Genomic DNA, 19207 nt, shown 5'->3' with positions numbered 1-19207 from the left:
TCCCCTGTGTATGTAATTTAATATTTATCTGTTAAAAATGACAATTATTATCTGCTCGGATATTTAAAATTATCTTTTTGCAGAAACGATTCATAAATTTGAAGAATGTCTGCGTGTTCCAGGAAATTTCTTCGTCGCATGACTGTATATTAACCAAGAGGTCATATACTAATAATGTTAGCCATAAAAGTGTGCGGCATTCCATAATATTTTTATTGTAACTCATAAAAATAGCGCCAGCTGTACCGTTGACCTTTCTCTCCCACCCTAAAACGTTACGTAACATCCAATCGACCCCTTAACACTGTATTAATTTATGAGCAAGCATGTGTACAATGTAGTTTTTATCTCACTTTTAACTTAAGCTTCAAGTAATTCTTGCCAATAACCGGTATTTAATTTCATAAAAGCTCATGTAATGCTGTTATTAAAAAAAAAACTATACAAAAATCTGCTAATTAATTAGAATCCTAACACAAATGTAACAAAATATAAGTTATGAGAGAGCATTGAAGCTAGTTTGTAATAATAATTAATTCATTAACTTTTGGGGGGTCGGTCAGAAATCATGTCAATTTTTCACATTCTAGAACTTGTTCTATGTGATTTATTTGCATGACAATTCTGAGACTTTGGGTAAGTATTGTGAATGCAAATAGATGCCGAATAGCACAAACTGGTTATTCGATCAATAATCCAGATCAGCTTCGGGAAATACCGGATTCAGTTAAAATCTGGCATACTATTAGAATCACGCCGGGTACACGACGCCAGAGTCACGCCGGATGCACCATACCTAAGTCAACCCGGACACACCATTCCAGAGTCACGTCGAATACACCATGTCAGTGTCCCACCGGATTAAAGCCGATTCCGATAATAAGTCAGAGTCACGCTGACATCATGTCAGAATCATGCAAAATTTGAACCGAATCCGATAACCAGTCAAAGTTACGCCGGCCTAATGCCGGATTTTAAATCAAATAACCAGCTTGTGCTACTTTATACATTATACAGTGACATAATTTACAAATATCCCAATACTACGTTGAAGTTGTCTGTTAAATCTGACCTTGATCGATATTTGTGTTTCGAGAGAGTGAAAAAAAATTCTTTTCGTGAAAAATTTCAGCAGCAACAGGTCTGATATGCAACATTCACTTGCACGATCTTGTCATTGAAATTCAGTATTTTTTTAAAAATAAAATACATCAAGGTTGTTGCTATAAAAATTCAATATTAATAAAAATCTTGAGTATGATTTTTTGGTCTTTTTAAAGATCCATTCATGCATTTCCTTTAATGCTCCACTCAGCTCTTTAAACGACTCTCCTAATCGTACAAAAAATATAAATTTTATTTTAAAAAAAAGAAGAAAAAGCTGAGCTGAGAAATGAGATTGTTGCTCATGCACAATCCCTACTACCCACCGAATACTTTACGATATATTCTGTTTGAAATTTTTTTTCAGTTGATTTTTGTATCTTAAGCTGTTTAGTCCATTGTCTGAGGAAGCAGTTGGAAGTTGTGTTCAAGAAAAAACTTCCTTTTTATAAATATTTTAATCAATTTTTAAGGCTTCCAAATTTAAAAAAAGTGAATTTAAATCCCAAAAAAATGCATTCAATTAAAAAGTGAGTATCCAAAAGTGCTTTAAAATTGGAAATTCAAAATTCATAAAAAATTGGAATAAGAAGTTTATTTTTTGGTCGTAAAAGTCAAGATGAATATTGACAATGATGGATAAGCCAATGAATCGCGCAAAAAATATAAAGAAACAGAAACATTAAAAACTGAAAGTTTAAAAAAAATCATAAAGATTATGCAATGAAGCAGTAACAATATATATCTGTGCTATAATCAAAGTATTCAATAAGGATGTTGTAATAAAGTTTAACCTTTTTGATTCAAGAAATATCTCGACACACAAACAAAAAAAAAATCGCTATCGATTTTTCAAGTTTCAATGAAGTTTCGACAAGAGCGCATTTTTAAGCAAATATTAATGCATAAAATATATATTTTTGATGAAAACAAAGCACGACAAAAGAGAAAGATAGACAAGTTCAACGAAACTTTATCTGTCTTTTTTTTGAGTTGTCTTATTTAAAATTCATCATTTTATAATATCAATAACGTTTTATAATACTGCAAAAAGGAATGTATGCGATTTGAGCATTAAATAATAATTAATTAAATTCGAATAAAAAATGGTTTTTTTATTGATTGAATCGAAATTCTCGCATTTGTCACTTTCTCGATTGAATTGATAAGTTTTTTGTGGTCAAAAGATTGCATTTTGGCTGATTTAAAAATGAATTTTGAATTATGTTGATTAAGATTCATCTAATTCACTGGGATCGTCGGTTTGAAAATTAATTTTCGGTTAGTTTCTAATAATTTGTTGAATAAAACAGTTCAAATTAAATTCAAACATATTCATAAGCATGAATTTAAACATGAATATTAAGAATAAAGCTGTTTTACTATGTAAGATAATAAATCTATCAATAATGTTGGATATTAAAGCTTTAAATTCGTAAAATTGGGTGGTATGATTAAAGTATCAAGGCGTGAAGTTTCCGATTGCTCTGAAACTTTTCCAGAATTAAGTCCATATTAAGTTAAATTTAATCTCAGAAAGAACAAACTTGTTTTTAATATTTTTCAATTTAATCTTGAATAGAATTAGGCTTTCTCATTCTAAATAGAAAGTTTCATCGATCCTCTTTCAAAAACATTTGTCTTGTACAAAACAAACTAACTACCTGTTAACTAGTAACAACTTAACTACAATCTACAATCCAATTCATGCAATATATACCGAAAGTGAGATACAAAACTATCATTAAGATTCATTCAAAATATTCTTTAAACTGAAAATTTTGAAATAATTCATATTTTAAACAACATGAACTAAGTTTGATATATAAATCAGTAATACTCAATCTAATTAATTTTAAATTGCTGAACTCTATTTTTTTTTAATATCTTTACAATCTACTAGACGATACGTCGCTACTCTAAAAGCTACTCACAGTTTACTATAAAAACAACTATAAATTCATTCAGCTCTCAATTCAAAAACAATAACAATTTACCACAATTCATACCTATTTAATATCAAGGAGCAAAAATCTATAATTCAACACCAAACAACAGAAAGCCACAAGAGTATAAACATCTCTATTAATAATTGATCAGTGGTTTTGACTAAGCAATCATCCATGATTAATTTAAGTAAACATTTTCTAATAGTTTATAATCTCAAGCTTGGAAAATTGTAAACCAAAAAAATCATATTATGTACTTATTACCATATCCAACATCACAATGACCTTTACGGTAAATTATTGACTGTCAATATGTAGCTGAAAGCTCATTGCGATAGCTTTTTAAGTATCCGAATAAGAATTTCAAAAGTCCTCACGACATAATCAATTGAACATGCAAATCATCAGACAAAATGTTAGCAATAACTGCACAAAATTCAGTTAATGTACCGAAACAGGCATAAAATGATGTGTAAATGGAATTTTTTTCTAAATAAAGATCAGCGGCAAGCCCAACGTAGTAGATTCACGACGAATCAAAATGATTAAATTGAATTGTAAAACATTTTTTTTTTTTTATTATTGTGAAATGTCGAAACAAAAAAGGCTAAGGAAGCAAGTCGTGAAGCAATTATTGATATTTTAACATAAAGAATCCCATATTCAATAAGTCACTAATTTGTGCCATTTACGGAGAGCATAGCAAATAACATGTTGAGTTGAAGTTGAAAAGGTCAAAATAATGATGATGATTTATATCAAATAAAAATTTTAAAATTTCATGCAGCATTTTGCATTTGCTGATGTGAGAGAAGAAAGAAAGAAGGTGCGAACTGCCATGACTTTTTATGTCATGGCGTTAAAAATTAATTGCTTTTTCTTTAAAAAAAAATTGTGAATGTGTGTTGCAAAATATACATCATATTTGAAATTTATGCGATGATTATATTATGGTAATTTTTTTTGTTGGATTTGATGCAGACTTCGCATTTCGAGTGACATTTTAGACACACGAATTTGTAGAAGTGACAGTATCGGTTTTCATATAAAAATCTTGTTGAAATTTCTATTGCAAAATTTTGCCGTAGGATTTATACTGTCGTAAAATTGGTAATAAATGCTTAATTTTGCCGCCAACATGTAAAAGCAAGGACTTGAGTTAGGAGTTAATTTCGGTGGTCATTGGTTTTTGCTGTTGATCATATGAGTGGGGAACTTGAATAGCAGAGCTTGTCCGACAGGTCAGTTAACCTGACTACACCGTGACAGCTAACTTGGCGGCAAAATTGAGGTCCATTCCTGACATTCCATTCAACTATTCAAGCTCCTTCTATTCGTCTAAAATTCCGGCAATGCCGCCCGGAATTATTAAAATCTCAGTTATTCATTGTAATTATCTAAAAATAACCTATCGACACTAAAATCAGCAATTAAATCAGTTTTCTGTTTCCGCATTCTGTTTAAAATATATGTGGCAAGATCCTTGATTCATTACATAAGTACTGACTGAAATGCGGGCAAGTCGATTAAATACGATTGCGATTATTCAAAAAAAATAAATAAACTTGTAAAAAAATCCACATTTGCATGAGTAACTCTAGAGCATTCTCCAGTTACTGACTAAGTCAGGTCATGCAAATTTCACGTGTTAAAATTGTAAACTAATCTTTTAGTGATTAAACTTTTATCGATATCCATATTTGGTGTCAATTCATGTCTGTGGAATGTCTTAAGAGGAAGTCTGGTAGTATCCAACTGTTTAGCTTTAAATTGCAAATTACTTAAGGCTATGAACTGTTCATTTGAACTTAAAACCCGTATACCAGGAAAAGAAGATGTTGTTAATTAAATTTAAGTCGATTCTGGTTGAATTTCCATTGTTGAACTGCTTTAATGGAGATTTTATGTTATTTCGGCAAGCCTGAGGGTTATTGGGATGTATTGCCTGAAGCGGCAGTCAAAACAGGCAACCCATCCATGTCTGTTTTGTGGCTGGGAATTTCCAGAACAAAATTAATTACTTTGCAATTCTCAACTCGTTCATTCCATACACGATCATGCATGATTTGTTTCCAGTTCTCGAAAAAAATTCCTTCATGTTCACTTCTTGTAGTTGTAAACAACAAACTGATTCAAGTCATGCATTGATTTTGCAAAAAAAAATATTATGCGTTAAAAATTCAGTTATTATCCAACACATATGACAATAATACCCGATCAGTCTCAAAAAAAAAAAAAAATTCATTTCGAATTGTTCATCATATTCACATAATAATCTACTAAGCCTTTCTTTTGTGAATTGAAATTCCAATTTTTTTTTAAATTTTTATTTCTCTCTGTTTTGCATAATCACGAAATGTTGCTTAATAGTATTTTTAAAAAAAATATATTTATAAAATGTATATTCTAATCAACATTTGCAGCTTAATATACATTGCACTTGTGACTATATTGCTGTTCGCACACTTAACAGTTGCACAAGACGCTCAAAAGCGAAATAGTTTATTGGCGAAAAGAGCTGGTAATAACAAAAATATTTTTCAAAAAACCACAACTACAACTCCAGAACCCGTCTATGAGGTATGTTAATATGTAAATTTAAAGTCATTAATTTTTTTCTGTGCCACAGAAACAGCTTGTGAAATTAGATAGATATTTTAATGCAATACGAAACTATTTTTATTCTTTTCAAGGATGAAGAAGCATATCCCGAAGAACCAATTGACGATGCCGACTATCACGATCATGAACAGTCAAGCACAACAACAACAACAACTGAAGCGCCTAAGAAGATGATTCGTCCATCAGTACGTCCGATGCGCTCAAATGAAGATTTACTATCTGCTTTGAAGAAACGACGAATAAGCGAAAAGAACAAGCCTAAAGAAGGTAAGTTGATTGACATTAGCCTTCTCACATTTCGAGTAATAGAAAACCTTGCATGTGTCAAGTGCAAGCTTGAATGTCTATTTTGGATATATTATTTGAATTTAAAGTTAAATAATATGATATTATCATTTGCATTTAAAACGATAATGGAGTTCCGCTTCAATAAAGATGCTGTCAACATTGTACCTCACTCGTGCAGTGACTTTGATTTTATTTTTTGGCATCCAACACCGGTTTTACGATATCTTAGATGACATGGTTATGTAAATTAATAAAAAAAATCATTTGTCCCTTGTCATCAGCGATCAAATGCATAATATCGGTGAATTTCTTCTTTTCCTCTCATTCGTTGAACAATAAGATAATATACAGCTAATGGTGCTTTATTGTAATCAACTGATTAAATTGACTTTCCATTTTTAAAAGGTTTAAAATATGTTTGTATAATTTTCGTAAAATGTTTGAATGGCTTCTTTAGGCTGATTTGAATACTTGAATTCATTTATGATTGTTATTTGATTAATTTGAAACACGAATGCTTGTAAATTGATATAGATAGAATGCTATGATGAGTTTATAGTCCAAATTTAATGAAGTGACTAATCTAGTTGTTGTTTAAAGTTAAATTTTAGAGAATTAAATGAAATATTTTAATTTTTGTGACCAAATATTTACGCAGGGTGTCAAACTATGAAGTTTTAGATCATTTTCACAAACAAATCCTATTTCACTCCCCTTGATAAAATTCAAATTCCAAAAATCCGTTATAATCTAAGTCATCTATGCAGATTTATCTCCGACTTTCTTGTCAACACCTTCTAGTATCTTTTATATAATTTATTCACAACACATTCACTCCATCGTTATTAATATTTTGTGTGCATTTTATCTACATATACATATTGCTTCCATTATTTATTCATTATGCAAAATGTGACATTATTTGTTTACAAATGGACAATGAAATGCTTTCATAAAGAAGTCGAACGAAAATAATTCTAGTAACGCTTGCAGAAAATAAGGTTTTTGTTCATGCATGTGCCACAATTTATTCGTTTTTACTTTTCTTTTCGTAAAATAATTAAAGAGAGAGGATTTAAGACTGGAAATAAAAAATAATTTAACAAAAGCATTAAAGACTCTTTATGCTTGAATAGTCGACCTTCACTTTACTTTTTCTAGCAATTACTTGTTTTCAGGTTTCACGTATTGAATTAAACTTTAATTCTTTCTCTTTTCCTATCAATTAGTTGTTACACAAAAGCCTGTACAGGAAGAAAGGCAATTCGAACCAGAAGTAAAGCCAGTTAAGCCAAAAGTTACATCTGCACCAATTTCATCATCAAACAACAGACGTTTTGGCGGACATAAATCAACAAATGTTAAAGCACCCGTCTCAGATAATCATGCACAAAACATTGAGGAACAGCCCACAAAAAGTTTTAGGTCTCCAAATCGATTCGCAAGATCAAAATAAAGTTTTTAACTAATTTGTATAAAAAATAAAAGAGATTTCATTGTATTTAAAAAAAGAAACATTCAATTTTCAAGAAAAAAAGAAGTAATAGACACAACTTTGGATGAAAGTCCTTTGTATTTATACCAGTAAACATTTACGTAGAAATTCCTATTTTGTTTCATGAAAAAAATAAACTGTAAGATTTAAAACTTTAATTCTTTTTTAATTTCTTTTATTGTTTTTTTACAAATTTTATGAATCAAAATATGTTTTCAGTTATCAAATGATCATTGCAGCATAGTTATTGGAAGAATTATGGTTTATTTATTGATGTAGCTTATGGTTTATGTGAGAAAAATAAAATCATTAATTTCAAAAGCTGATTTAAGTCAAGAGTTGATTTTAACTAATATCGAAGTAACCTGAGTAACACAATGTAGGAAGTCCGTATGAATTGCTAATGAACCTAATGGTCTCTAAACACAGTGCGGCTTCCAGATATAACCTTAAGTCGCCCGGGAAGCAATTTTGAAATAACTTAATTTGGAAGTTTCAGGATGTTTTTATTAGATTTTACTGTTCGAAGCAATAACACCAAACGATACTATTCAGAGCAGACTATGAGTTTAACTTGACATTCCTTTAATGATTTATCAACGGTATATCATTGGAAGTGCAGGAGTAATAAAGGTCCATTAAGGGACTTTGCCATATAGTCGAACAATCACAAATACAGTAGCTCAGTGATTGGAGCATGCGAATGTATATCTTATGACGTGGGTTCGAGTCCCATTTAGGATTTGTTATTCGGAATAATACTTTTTCTGTTGATCAGACATTGCTAAACATTGAAATTAACCTTTTCAAAATTTAATTAGAGCCTCAGGCACGGATCTTAAGGAAGTATTTGATTACCGATAGAATTAGTGCCAATTATCATTGGATCAAAAATCTTTTAGAGCTGTGACTTCGATTTCTGATCATCATTAGGATATAATAAAGATTAGGGTCCGGCAAAGGCACTGGGATCTACGATCTGTTGTACCATCCCTGAGTGTCGTTTAAAGTAATCCGATCTCCTTGATAAATTTAATAATGTCTGTGTATCGTCTGTTCATCATTAGTTGTTCAAAAAATTGCTTTCGGACGTAATAAGAAGTTTATAACTGCTTAATCTAATAGAAAATCCAGTTTGTTATTGGATATATTTAGATTTTTTGACCATTTGTGATTCTTTTTGGTAACCAGATGCTATCATCATAAAAAGAATAATTAATGTCCAGATTATTATCATAATTTGAATTAATCATCTCAATGCATTTGCATTTTTAGAAAAATCTGACCAAAGTCAGCATATTAATTTGTGCAGTTTGAGGTAATCCAGTTTGTCTATTTAGCATATAGTTTAATAAGTGATATGATATTTGATCTACTATATGCAGCACATGCTTGAATTTTTATATCCATGATAATAAATCCGAAAATAGTAAATTGCCATGGCCAATTTTTTTTGAACCCCCAAATTCTATCGTAAATTTGAACGACTTTGCTTTCTAAAAAAGTTAGCGACTTAGATAAGAAAATCCTTCACTTTGAAATCGATGCAAATTTTTTTTTTTGCAGTATTATTGAATGACATAACTAATTCTACATGCTTTCGTTAACAGTTTCCAATCAACTTCTTCGTCTTCTTTTATGTATTTTTAACAGCTTTTAAAACTATTTAAACGAATATATTTGCTTAAAATACGGAAGTTTTCCATACATTTAGCCATTTTTATGTTCCCAATTTAATTAATTAGGCAAAATTATTATAATTCGTCGACAAAATTAAAAAAAAATATTTTTCTTCGCATTTTTGAATGTGTTGACTGCATATGAATGATTCTATTAGCATTCATATAGATGATTCAAGAACAGATTGATTCTAATCATTGCGTAGACAGAACAATATGCTATACGGATGTGGGAGGAACATCATCTTTACTTCCAGTTTGAGATAAATGTTTAATAATATCCACCCAATCCCATCCTCGTACTTTATTACCTTTATTGTCTGACCTTTCCCACATCTTTTTCTTTTGTGCCTTTGTTAACTGTTCTTTTTTGACTTGTGCTTTTGCTTGTGGCTCAGCACTTGATTTGAGTTGAATTGTTGATATATTTTCAGCTACATTATCTACTTTTTGATTTAATCCTTCTTCTTCTAGTTCCTTAAATAGTTCTGTGAGCCTTTCCTTGAGACATTCGAAAAGTGTGTAAGTCATTCCACATCCCAGCCAACTTTCACCTTCTGCATTGAGAATATCGATGATTTTAGATTTAAAAGCCGGTGATCTGTAAATACAATTAATTTGATTACATCCAGTTGACAATATTTGATTTTAATGTCCATTTATGTCACGTAGACTACTTTACTGGAACTTACATTGTTCTATTGTAATAAGTGTCTAGAGATATTTTAGGCAATACATTCGGATATTCCTCGGTCCATGTTATCTCAACATTAAACGTACATTTATCATTTTCGTCTCCATACTGCAAAATAATGAAATTAAATTTTTTACAAAATCAAAACAAAACCACAAAGCTTACTTTATATTGAAAAGTCGTATTGTTTAACTGTTTGAAGAAGTTATCGCCTTCATAAATTGATGCTAAGGCTTCTAATTCTTCAGCTTGTTGTTCTAATAGTTCAGTCATCTTTGTATTACTTGTTAATAATGGTAAAATTAAAATTTAAAGTTTTATTTTGATTCTTTAGAATTTCGAAACTTTTCCGAGATGACTAAATGAAAATTTCGAAAATTCTTGTAACGGTTGATTACAAATTTCTTTTAATCTTATTTATTCTTAATTTTTTATAAATTGGATATACAATTGAAAAATTAATTATGGCACAAAAATGCAGCAGATTAAAAAAATCAAGACAACTGTCAAAATAAATTTAAAAATTTCATTTTCGAAAATGTTCCAGAATTCAAAAATCAAAAAACCGTTGAAATCAATCATGTTTACATTGAAATTACACTACCTCAGAAATCAAGAATTCACAAGTGTTTTAATTTTTAAGATTAGAGAATAAAATATAAAGTGTCATTACTTAATTATTATTTTAAACGTTTGACAAGTTCCTTTAGAAGCTCAGTATCCTATTGACAACTCTCTGCATTTAAATTTTACGGGTATTTTGACAAATATAAAGAATTCATCAATAAATAAATGTGGTAGATTAAATCTACATGAACAAACATATGAGTCGACAAAACATAAGTGTTTAAGCAATATTCTGTCCAAATAAATTGTGCAAAGTCAACAAAAATATTCCATTCAACACGTTTGCACATTTTTTTGTGCCTCCCGTTCAGGTTCGAAGAAATCCGATAATCTAATGTGTGATAACTGTCTCAACATTATCTCTATTCATCATAACTAATGAATTATAATGTGATCAACACAATCACTTTATCATTTGATAAGAAAAGAAGAGAGAGAACTTAATAGCAAAAATATATTTCTCAGTTGTCGATTAACTAGTGAAGACGGAACACATTTTTTGTGTTTATATTGTGAATTTGTGGAATTTGAACTCTAGACACTGCCAAAGTTGTACAAAATTTAATCAAAATGCATACACCTGAAAGTGGTACTCATAGCTTTAAGGCTGGCGTCATTGACTTTACAGCTGGATCTTTAGGTGAGTAAACTTTTGTGAATGAGAAGTCAAACGAGTATTAAAGTTGATAAATATTCACTGGACACTAGGATTGATACGCATTTTAAAATTGTTTTAATTTTATGTTAAAAAATAACGGTTAGGAAATATTCAAAAGTGAAAGCTGTATAAATGTTTTAAAATTTGAATCTGAAGTCATAAAAATGTCAATTTTACATATCAAAACCACACAACAGCAAATATTTGTATTACTGATAAAATCATACAATTTAATTCAAAACCCTTCAAATGTTTTCAAAATTGTTGAATTCCGGGAACAGACAAATTGATTTACAAACAACGACAACCTTCAAAGCTGATTTCCATGCGATCAAAGCAACAACAAAAAAATCGCGCGACTTTTATTCATCAACAAATTCCTTTTATCTTGCTCACAATGCTTAAAGCATAAAGCGTGACGCAACAATTGTCAAATTTATGACGTTTACATGCTTTGCGTGATGATAAGAATCATGACGAGCCCTTGAACCCCAAATTGTTGTTTATTTCTTATCAGTCTATGAAAAAATTTCTCTCTTATTCTCGGAGATATTTTTATGAATGATTAATATTTTTGTGACCCGGTTTTTACGAGATTAATCAGAAATATCAACAGATTATTGTTTTTTAAATAATAATATTTTCCTATATTTCCCTAATCGTCGTTATGTAGGTGCACTTGGAATGGTTTACGTATCACAACCACTCGATACAGTCAAAGTAAAAATGCAGACGTTTCCCAAACTGTACACGGGAATGGTAAATTGCTTTGTCACAACATTCAAGCGTGATGGATTTGTACGAGGCTTATATGCTGGTAAATAATAATATAACTTTACTCTTCTTTTGTTTATTTTTGATTTATTTAATGGACATGATATGAATTATATTCTACAATTATTTATACAGGAACGATACCCGCAGTTGTTGCGAATGTGGCTGAGAATAGCGTACTATTTGCAGGTAAACAGACTTTATGTGCTTTTTTTTATTCGATTCGATAAATAGTCTCTCAATCATATTTAATATTAATAATGATTATAGAAAATCTCTCTCAAAAATCTCCACTATGACAATTTCCGTATCGCACAAATGCATAGCCTAAAATGCGTTGGAATAATTTAATATAACATCATTAAATTAATTACGTTTCTACTTACGTTGTCGAGTATTCACACAATGATTATAACGTCCAAAAGTGCATTCGCCATCAAATGTTCCAAGTTGTCCTGTCACTGAATTTTTAGCACAAATAATTCGAGATGAATCGCGTTGCGGTGGACAGGCTCGAGCACAACCATCCGGCAATGCTACTCGTGAGACCACAACATGTGTCGTTGATAACGACGTGTAACAACAAATTAATAAAATTGTAATTGCCGATATTTTTAAAAACATTTTTGTATTGCCGTTAAGTGTCGATGCTGTTGCTAGTAGCTTCTCCGGAGTTTTATAATACATTGCTATTGCTGTGACTTGTGATTCGTTTTAAACTGGCCGGACAAAAAAAAATTGAGAAGTTAATTCTCTTCGATCTGTTTTGAATTTAATATTTTTTAATTCTCTTTTTTTTTTAAATACACAAAACGTGCGCTTGAATGTTTTTTTACTACTTGATTCTCAGAGATTTTGTAGTTCTCTCAAAAACTACGCATTATCGCTTAATATTCTTTATTTATTTTGTACAACTATCGGCTTAATGAATCAACGTAACAAAGAAAAGAAACGAGAGATTTGAGAAGAAGAAGCTACTTAAGCATTGAACTCTATTTAGCATCTAATGCAGTACATGGTTGTGTGATATATTCCTAGAAAATATTGTCAGTGACTTGAATGCAAATTGCATTTGTAAATATTTTACTTTTTATCATTATATTCGCATTGAGCTGAATTTTTTTGCTCGCTTTTATCGAAATCTGGTGTAATTTATATATTTTTTTATTGGGTCAATGTCTGGATTATTACTGTCTGCAGATTTTTTTGTGGTTTTTCCGAATTCAAAACACGTGTTTTTGTTTATTTTTAAGCGGCAAATTATAAAAATGTAGATGAATCAGATGATTGACATTCCTAACTGTAATATTATATGTCACATGATTCTTGAGATTGATTTAACTGTCACATGAGTTTGGGGATTGAATCAGATTAGTAATTAAACAGTTATGCAAATCTGTGAAATACATGAGTACTTCTATTGGTTGTTCTACTCTTCGGTCTGTGTCTTATGAGGTATTCTTAGCTATGCGTTTGTATTTTTCTATCAATTTTCATTGCTGCTGTCTATAAAATAAGCTCGGACTCAAGAGAAAACCCCTCCACAATGGAGTTATTATAACGTTCATTTGAGATTTGAATAATATTTATTGTACATAGTTGAAGACCCCTTTTCATACAAAATTTTAGATTCTATTTGAATTCCGATGAATAAACATTAATTTATAAATCCGTGAGGAATTAGCTTTAATTAAAAAACTGCAATGATCACAGCCACAAAAGAGTCTTATCAACTCTGCTCTAAACTTGTCAAATCATCAATTAATATTCCTTTTGAGTTATTAACAAGCTACATTTCAATTTGCAACACAAGCTTCTAGTTTTAAAATTCATTTTCAAATTTAAATTGCCTTTGTTTACCAGCCAAAACTTGAAAAGAACGCACGCTTTGTTTTAATTTCCATAAATCTTACACAAGCTAATTTCAGTAAAGTCGTCAATAACTTGACAAGTTTGTCGATAATCGATTAGTCTAGAAATATAAACTTGCGCATTAGTCACTCACCAATATGACTAAACAGCTTACTTTCATCCGTTTACAGTATTTTTCCAACTGAATCAATGCAAAACTGCACTTTTTTGATTACAAAACATTCTACATAGAAGCAAACAAATTTCTCTTAATAATAATAAGAGAGAATTTCTTATCAGTAAAATTATTCAACAATGACTCGTTTAAGCTACTTTAAGTCAATTTTCCTTGTAAAGATTGTGCTTTGTTTATTGTGTGCATGAATGTTCCATTTCTTCTTAAAATCTTTTTTTCGACACTCAACCAGTTTGAAATTGATGAAAGCTGCTCTGTAATAAATAATAAATAACTTTAGAAGATGATAACACATGTGTGTTTGCACTTTAGTCTATGAATCTGCTCAGTATGAGATTGGTCTCATGTTATTTCAATTTCAAACCTTCCAATGTCTTTCGAAAAGTTTATTTTAAAGCTTTCTTTTTACTTTTAGCATGAAATGTTGAAGCTCATAGCATTAGTAGAGTAAACATATGTGGTGAGATTCTGAACGTTTTGTAAATAAAACGTGTGGATTTTTTTTATCAAAAGTATCATTTTATGGGATTTTTTTTTCATAAATGAAATCTCTTGGGGAGTTTATGATTGAGTCAAAGTTGAGATGGATGACTGCTTGGGATTGATTTGTTTTGATTCAATGTCTTTGGGGGCATGCATATGTGACACCTACGGAAAATAATCAATCGTCAAGTGCACTTTCTAGATAACGAAGTCTCAAGTGGAATAGATTGCGATTATTCAGCTTAGTGATAAAAATTGACATTTGTGGAATTTTCCGTAAAATTTTAAGTTTATTACTAGACGCATAGTCGACTATTCAAACTTGTGACTCACTTGCGATTGCTGTTTTACTTACTTGTTTATCTCTACCGACATGATGCGGTGAGCCGCATTTTTTCCCTCAAAAATGAATCGAATTCAGCCGTCACGTTGTTGTCAGGGCAACTTTGTGCCTTGCGAATACGTTGTGCTATTCGAGTATCCGGAACAGATCAGTTCAGATTCTTGACTTCTCTCAGATGGCGCCTAAAATTGGCTCTATCTCTGTCATCTGTCTGCCAATTTCCAATATCAAATAACACGAATCATCTGTCATTAAACATGCCATTTTGAATCCTGCACACGAATCACTCATAAAAGTTGAAACCAGTCCAAATTTCAAGCTCTTCTTCTTCATCCAACTCAAACAAATCACCACAAACATGACAATCCAGAAAGTTCGATAAAAACAAATTTAAATCTGACCATTGACCAGAAAATTTGCTTACAACAACCAAAAAAACCACAAAAATCCCAAAGCTTAGCAATTTACGTGCTGCTCAAAAGTTCAATAACATTAAAATTATTTTTTAAGCTGCTTTCAATTATGATATGAATCAACAGGTTGCACTATGGGACAGAAATGAATTTTTTTTCCAAAAATTATTTTCTTCGCTTAAATTATAGTCCCTAGTATCCCATTTATGGAACTGATTACGAAATTGGATAATTCGATTCCGTTGCGGATATATGGCTCTTCAAAGTTTGGTTCAAGTGTCCTTTCTCATCAAACTCAAACGATCATCACCAGTCACTGGTTTGATAAAAATTCTTAAAACTTTTTTATTTGATAGCTATGTGTAGGAGCTTAATTATAAGATATAAAAAATTATCCTGCCTTGATTCCCTTAGGGGAATTTTCGGATTTTCTATTAAAATCACAGGCATGTTGTGTTTCCGTTTGTCTGAGCCTCAACCAGTGTAACTATGGATTCTAAAAATATTTTTATATTATAGATATGGATATAATCTACAACTTTTATGAACATACTATATAATTTTACTGCAGTTTTGGTGATGAAAAAAATTATTTACTTCAAAAAAATCGCAATTTTTGGACATAAGTTGCTGTAGCTCTTCAGGAATACCCATAGTAGTGGAATTTTATTGCATATTTAAATAGCTCTTACTTTATGCTATTTGAAAGTGCAGTTAGTTGGAAGTCGGTATATCGGACACTTTCGAGCAATTTGGCTTTGAAGTGATAGTGAAATGGATCGACGAAAATGAAAAAATTGAATAACTTTTTTATAGTCTAACAAAAAATTTTGTTTTTGCTCTAGATCAATAGATCTTATCAAGACGCGTATTTTGAGTATAAATATGTTATGCTTTGGTCAAGTTTTCTGAGTGAAATGTTAAATTTTCAATTTTGACCAAAATTTTTCAAAAAAAATCACTTTTTTTCAAAAATTCAATGAAACTTGCTGGAATCTTTTTTAAAAGTTCTATTTTTATATTGTAATCAACTTTTGTTCAGCAACTTGTCTCAAATTTACCTAATTGAGGTTGAAATTTGACAAAAACTGATTTTTAGTGCATTTTTTGAGGTTTTTTCATACAAATGCTATTAAATCTTATCAAATATCAATTTTTAGTATCATATTATTGATTAACTTTATGTTTTTGAGAATGATCTTTCATTTTCCGAAGAGAAACTTATCAGATATCTTGTAAAAACGGTCAAAAACTGACTTTAAGTAGTTCAAGCAACGAGACAAAATTTTTAAATTCACTTTTTTGCAACTAAACTGATTCAGATGACTTTCAAACTTTCAGAAACTATAGATTATTATCGAAATTTACTAAATTATTCCAAATTTGGGCTAGTTTACGTTTTAAAATAAGCTTTTTCATCTGATTTTAAAAACTGAAATAACTAAATTTTAAAACAGTTTTTCTATAGATATTCCTATCACAGATACTATAGAATTTTTAATTTTGCTTTAAAAATGATATTTTTGATAATAATAAATATTTTCCTTCAAGCAAATAACAGTAAAATTGCTTCATATCAATCCTAAATTTTGTGAAAAATTTTAAATAAATATTTCATTAAATATGATATATAAATCCTACTCTGCATTATTAGATGAAACTTTTTTATTGGAAAAACTATTGCAATTACTAAAAACGGTTAAAAACTATCAAAACATGAAGTTATTTGATAAGAAAAATGAATTAAAACTATGACTGGCACTTTCTATGAAATCAGATGAAAAAGGTCGTTTTAAAACCTAAACTAAGCCAAACTAGCAGTAACTTAGTAAATTTTGCACATAATTAATAATTTTTGAAAGTTTGGAAGTCATCTGAATCAGTTTAGTTGCAAAAAAGTGAATTTGAAAGTTTTTGTCTCGTTGCTTGAACTACTTAAAGTCAGTTTTTGACCGTTTTTACAAGATATCTGATAAGTTTCTCTTCGGAAAATGAAAGATCATTCTCAAAAACATAAAGTTAATCAATAATATGATACTAAAAATTGATATTTGATAAGATTTAATAGCATTTGTATGAAAAAACCTCAAAAAATGCACTAAAAATCAGTTTTTGTCAAATTTCAACCTCAATTAGGTAAATTTGAGACAAGTTGCTGAACAAAAGTTGATTACAATATAAAAATAGAACTTTTAAAAAAGATTCCAGCAAGTTTCATTGAATTTTTGAAAAAAAGTGATTTTTTTTGAAAAATTTTGGTCAAAATTGAAAATTTAACATTTCACTCAGAAAACTTGACCAAAGCATAACATATTTATACTCAAAATACGCGTCTTGATAAGATCTATTGATCTAGAGCAAAAACAAAATTTTTTGTTAGACTATAAAAAAGTTATTCAATTTTTTCATTTTCGTCGATCCATTTCACTATCACTTCAAAGCCAAATTGCTCGAAAGTGTCCGATATACCGACTTCCAACTAACTGCACTTTCAAATAGCATAAAGTAAGAGCTATTTAAATATGCAATAAAATTCCACTACTATGGGTATTCCTGAAGAGCTACAGCAACTTATGTCCAAAAATTGCGATTTTTTTGAAGTAAATAATTTTTTTCATCACCAAAACTGCAGTAAAATTATATAGTATGTTCATAAAAGTTGTAGATTATATCCATATCTATAATATAAAAATATTTTTAGAATCCATAGTTACACTGGTTGAGGCTCAGACAAACGGAAACACAACATGCCTGTGATTTTAATAGAAAATCCGAAAATTCCCCTAAGGGAATCAAGGCAGGATAATTTTTTATATCTTATAATTAAGCTCCTACACATAGCTATCAAATAAAAAAAGTTTTAAGAATTTTTATCAAACCAGTGACTGGTGATGATCGTTTGAGTTTGATGAGAAAGGACACTTGAACCAAACTTTGAAGAGCCATATATCCGCAACGGAATCGAATTATCCAATTTCGTAATCAGTTCCATAAATGGGATACTAGGGACTATAATTTAAGCGAAGAAAATAATTTTTGGAAAAAAAATTCATTTCTGTCCCATAGTGGGTTGCTGTTTAAAACAATTGAAAAAACTCACACTCAGTCATCTTTTATTTCTTATGTACAGCACATTGTGGACTTTTGAAAGTTCTGTCCTTTATGATGCTAATTTTTAATTTTTTTTTATTATTATTAAGCTTACGGAGTCTGCCAAAATTTTGTTGCAAAAACAATAGAGAATAAAAAAGATGCAACAGAGATAACGCTGTTGGGTAATGCAACAGCTGGCTTCCTTGCTGCTTTCTTCTCCTCATTCACCTTATGTCCCACGGAGCTTATTAAATGTAAACTTCAAGCGCTGCATGAGATGAAACAATCTAAACAGATCTCACCGTATCAATTAACAAAGCAAATATTGAGAACGGAGGGAATAAGGGGAATGTTTAGAGGATTGACGCCAACATTTGCGAGAGAAATGCCTGGATATTTCTTCTTCTTTGGAGGTTATGAAGCGACAAGAGAACTTCTTGCAAAGTAAGTTTATAAAAAATTGTTGAATTACGTCCTTGAGATTTTACTGCATTTTAAGACACTTAGGCAGTTCCATAAAAAGTGTCATTAAATGCTGTCGTAAAACATTCTCTAAATTCTCCTTTATTTTTCTACCTTTATGAATAAATTTAGACCTGGACAATCAAAAGACGACATCGGACCACTTAAAACAATGGTAGCAGGTGCTGTTGGAGGTGCATCATTATGGACGGCAATCTTTCCAGCTGACGTCATTAAGAGTCGTGTACAAATACAGGGACTATCTGATTCAATGTTTAAAGTTGGTATGGATATAGCTAAAAAAGATGGAATTTTAGCACTTTATAATGGACTTACGCCAACAATTTGTCGTACAATTCCGGCAACTGCTGTTTTATTCGTTATTTATGAATATACAAAAAAATTTATGAATCAATATTTATAAGAAATTATATTTATATAAAACATTAAAAAAAAAAGAAATTTTATATTCAATA

The 19207-nt window shown here is 30.2% G+C and overlaps 4 protein-coding genes across 4 annotated transcripts; 2 read left to right on the top strand and 2 right to left on the bottom strand.

Moving 5' to 3' along the window:
* Window positions 1–1473: 1473 nt before the first annotated feature.
* LOC139098075 (uncharacterized) lies at window positions 1474–7616 on the top strand. Its single transcript, XM_070650194.1, has 4 exons — window positions 1474–1634; window positions 5477–5633; window positions 5747–5942; window positions 7193–7616. The coding sequence occupies exons 1-4, from the start codon at window positions 1618–1620 to the stop codon at window positions 7417–7419; spliced, it is 597 nt and encodes a 198-aa protein (XP_070506295.1). The 5' UTR covers window positions 1474–1617; the 3' UTR covers window positions 7420–7616.
* LOC139098074 (RWD domain-containing protein 4) lies at window positions 7604–10177 on the bottom strand. Its single transcript, XM_070650193.1, has 3 exons — window positions 9997–10177; window positions 9830–9939; window positions 7604–9738 (listed from the first exon to the last, which is right to left on the bottom strand). The coding sequence occupies exons 1-3, from the start codon at window positions 10102–10104 to the stop codon at window positions 9357–9359; spliced, it is 600 nt and encodes a 199-aa protein (XP_070506294.1). The 5' UTR covers window positions 10105–10177; the 3' UTR covers window positions 7604–9356.
* Window positions 10178–10480: 303 nt separating this feature from the next.
* Window positions 10481–19198, top strand: LOC139098304 (mitochondrial ornithine transporter 1). The gene is made up of 5 exons (XM_070650443.1): window positions 10481–11098; window positions 11790–11933; window positions 12026–12079; window positions 18377–18713; window positions 18864–19198. Exons 1-5 carry the CDS (start codon window positions 11029–11031, stop codon window positions 19153–19155), a joined length of 897 nt encoding a protein of 298 aa, XP_070506544.1. The 5' UTR covers window positions 10481–11028; the 3' UTR covers window positions 19156–19198.
* Window positions 11958–12626, bottom strand: LOC139098305 (uncharacterized). The gene is made up of 2 exons (XM_070650444.1): window positions 12277–12626; window positions 11958–12217 (listed from the first exon to the last, which is right to left on the bottom strand). The coding sequence occupies exons 1-2, from the start codon at window positions 12575–12577 to the stop codon at window positions 12171–12173; spliced, it is 348 nt and encodes a 115-aa protein (XP_070506545.1). The 5' UTR covers window positions 12578–12626; the 3' UTR covers window positions 11958–12170.
* Window positions 19199–19207: the final 9 nt, after the last annotated feature.

The sequence above is a fragment of the Chironomus tepperi genome, unplaced genomic scaffold, assembly GCF_022539635.2.
Source record: "Chironomus tepperi strain 1889 unplaced genomic scaffold, CSIRO-AGI_Ctep_v1 contig_445, whole genome shotgun sequence".
NCBI lineage: Eukaryota > Metazoa > Arthropoda > Insecta > Diptera > Chironomidae > Chironomus > Chironomus tepperi.
Note: the sequence above shows the minus strand (reverse complement) of the source record. Positions and strands in the feature narration are given on the sequence as shown.